Below are 3,631 nucleotides of genomic sequence, written 5' to 3'. Positions count from 1 at the left end.
AGCGTTAAGTATCATTTGCAGCATACTTAAGGTGCCTCCAGTAAAATCTAATAAAATATTACCAATACTCCAGCCAATGGTACTTTTACGACGATAATTCATTAAAGCCTTTAAATAATAAAAAAATGAAAATAGTAACCGTTTAATGTTTCAAACTAAATGATTATTTTGTAAATTATTCTTATTCCCATAACATTTTTCCCTTTACTACAATTTAAACTTTTGTGTTTGTTTACAAATTAACGTAGTCACTGTCATCCAAACTAATATTTCAATATATATGGCAACCTTAAACTTTTTCAAGCTTCCCTCAAACGTAAATACAAAAAATTTCCCTCAACTTGGCATTACTTTTTTAATGTTAATTTAACCTGATGTATGGCGGTAATTTTAAATCTTTACTATACTTATTTTAAATTTAGAAACAAATTCCTCTTTCTTTATACATACCTGTGGTACATATTTTATAATTGTTATAGTTAATTTCACATAACTACAATAGTATAAAAAGTCCAACCAATGTATAACATTACCAGCCGCTAAACCACAACATATAATTACAAATAAAATAAATAATGATAGAAGGGCAGTAGCTGTTTTCGAAATACTTTGTTCTCCACGCTTACGAAAAAAGAAAATTAAAGAAAAACATTATTTATTAATTAATTTAAAATGAAAAACTAAACACTTACTTCATAAGCATAACATTGATAAATAGTTATAATGGTAGCAAACATGGCATGTAAAGAGAATACCACATCATTCAACATAACCGGGTTGAGGCCACGAGGATAACGATTGGTATATTCGGCTTGTATTTCTGGTATCCAATAAAGGCCACAATTGAATATTGAATACAGAGTAAAACCCAATAAATTTAAGAAAACAAAATCAAAATTTAAGCCCACCACTGATTTGCGACGATAATTGACCCATATTTGCGGATAAAATGACACAGACCAAGCCACAAAATATATCCAGCCGAAGATCAATGAAGTATAAATAATGGCTTCGGAATTGGCCACTGTAATGCGTAGAAATACATCTTTAACGCTGAAATTATAGTGATTTAAAGAATATTAAATATAAATTTGTTTATTTTTTTCGAACTAGAAAGCCAATACATATGTATGTAGTTTATAGTTTTTAATTTTTTTTCATTCTTTCATTTAAATTAACAGTTAAAAGAATTATCAACTTTCCGTTACAATTAGTTTTTGCGTCATCTGGTATTCTTATTTTCATATAACAAACTTGGCAGCACTATTCTACTTTTTGTTTACATTTCTTCCACAAATGATTTCTGTGATATTTTGTGTTTAAATTTCATTACTTTTTAAAGTAAATATGTAAATTATACATCATAAAACATATTAAGTATAAATTAAATTTAGTTATAGTGTTTGTTTAAAAAAGTTTTAAGTGAATTTTGTTATTTGCAAAAATGACATTGACTGGTACTTACTTGTGCATCAAACACTTTTTTCTGGAAGATGTAACAGGAAACTGTTTGAATTTATAAGTACCTACATATGGCTTTTTTAATAGATTTTTAACAAAAATAGAATTTGTTATCTACATTATAGTTCTAACTTAAGTGTGGACTAGTCTAAAATCTCGAGTATAGTCTAGGTGATGTTTTGACTGTGTCTAGTCTACATCGGAACTATAGCCTAGTCTATACTCTGGGCTATAACTTAGTCTTTATGTTGGACCTTATAACCTAGTCTATTGTCTAAAGCCTGATCGATAGTTTTGTCTAATGTGTGGACTATAGTCTAATATATATTCTTGTCTAAAGTCGAATATATCCTGTTCTATAGTCTAGTCTAAAGGCTGAACTATATTTTAGTCTATAGTCCGGAACATAACCGAGTCTATAGTCTGTACTACAGCTCAGTCTATAGTTTTACTACAGCCGAGTCTGTAGTCTGGACTATAGCCGATTCTATAGTCTGGAATATAGCCGAGTCTATAGTCAGGACTATAGCCGAGTCTATAGTCAGGACTATAGCCCAGTCTATAGCCTGGACTATAGTTGAGTCTATAGTCCTGGACTATAGTTGAGTCTATAGTTTGGACTATAGCTATTCTATAGTCTGGACTATAGCCTCTTCTATAGTCTGGACTATAGCCTCTTCTATAGTCTGGACTATAGCCTCTTCTATAGTCTGGACTATAGCCAAGTCAGTCTATGGTCTCGAATATAACCTAGTCTATAGTCTGGACTATATGGACTATAAGGCTATAGTATAATCTAGACTATTTTACAGTCTAGTAGATATTTTAGCTTATAGTCTAGTCTATAATCTACATTATAGCTTCGTCTGAGATTTAGATTAGTCTATTTTATAGTCTGCATTATAGTGTAGTCTATAGTATCGACTATAGTTTAGTCTATGTCTGAACTATACACTGTATTTTACTTTCTAAAAACTACTTACATCCATTCTTCATCGGGTTGACTATCGGCCGTAACTTCTAAATGTCCCGGTTTTCAAACCAGTAACAACAATACTTTGATTTTGTGCACCATCAGCATTAAAATCAAACTGCGTTGGTTCTATTAATGCCAGATTGTCATGTTGTGGTTTAAGAATGACCGTAACATGCTGTTCCAAGGCATCACTATAAAATAGAAATAATTTTAAAATTATAAACAATAAAAATTAAATATCACATACTTAACATAACATAAACAGTTTCAGAACTATTGATTAACACAGTGATATCATGTGTAGAAATAGACAATCCTTTAGGCGCCTGCGCCCATGTTTGTGTTACTGAAATGTTTAATTTGTTATTAATATTATATTATAATAATATATAATAATTACAACTTACATATTGTTAGTAATAATAAGTAAAACTCAATTTTGTTTTGAGTTGCCAAATTAGATATTTTCATCGTCAAAATTGAATATCATGGATAATGGCCAAGTAAAGGTATTTTAGGGAATAAATAAAATCTGTAATGAAAACATAACATGAAATGAAATAAGTAAAAATTATATATACAAAACTTAAAAAGTGTCCATCAGCCTGCCGTAATAAATGTCTCTAATTGATTGACTAGCCTAACCCTGGGCTGATTTTTTTTATTAAGTTGTCTTAATAAGTATTTGCAAAGTCATTAAATGACACTCGTAATTACGATAAATCGAAATCTAATCTTGTTCCTTAAAGTACTGATAGTCTACTATAGTGTGATTGGATATGTCAGTGCGTGATTACTTTATCAAATTCTCCGAAAAAAATCCATAATTGAAAGCCCATATAAATATTGTAAAATATAAACAAATAACAAATTAATACCAATCCATAATAAACTATTATTTTATTGCCCTACATTTACAATATCCAAAAGCAATAAATACTTTTAAATAAACTATAAAACTCATTTACCTTTTTTTCTTGTTCATTAAAAACCCCATTTAAAAATAAATAAACAAGTATTAACAAAAGTGAAATTAAGTGAAATTCTTTTCAGATTTTTAGCGATCGATTATTTTAAGTTTTATTATATTTTTTTTTTTTTTAAATTAACATTTATTATGTCATTAACCCCTTGAATACAAAATCATTTGTTTTTTTTTTTTTTAATTGAGTAACTTGAAATCAAAACAAATAA

General features: G+C 28.8%; 1 protein-coding gene across 1 annotated transcript; it reads right to left on the bottom strand.

The window, feature by feature from the left end:
- Positions 1-5: 5 nt before the first annotated feature.
- Positions 6-2,642, bottom strand: LOC119614944 (cystinosin homolog; the record flags this gene model as incomplete). The annotated part of the gene is given in 5 exon segments (XM_037971032.1): positions 6-108; positions 451-621; positions 693-1,053; positions 2,445-2,497; positions 2,499-2,642. Coding segments are annotated over 5 exon segments (832 nt in total), but the record flags the coding sequence as incomplete, so codon positions are not given.
- Between the last annotated feature and the right edge of the window lie 989 nt (positions 2,643-3,631).

This window comes from Lucilia sericata, unplaced genomic scaffold (assembly GCF_015586225.1).
Source record: "Lucilia sericata isolate MDLA Ls3-8-SP2 unplaced genomic scaffold, ASM1558622v1 Contig003721F_arrow, whole genome shotgun sequence".
Taxonomy (NCBI): domain Eukaryota; kingdom Metazoa; phylum Arthropoda; class Insecta; order Diptera; family Calliphoridae; genus Lucilia; species Lucilia sericata.
This window is presented reverse-complemented; position numbering and strand designations above follow the sequence as displayed.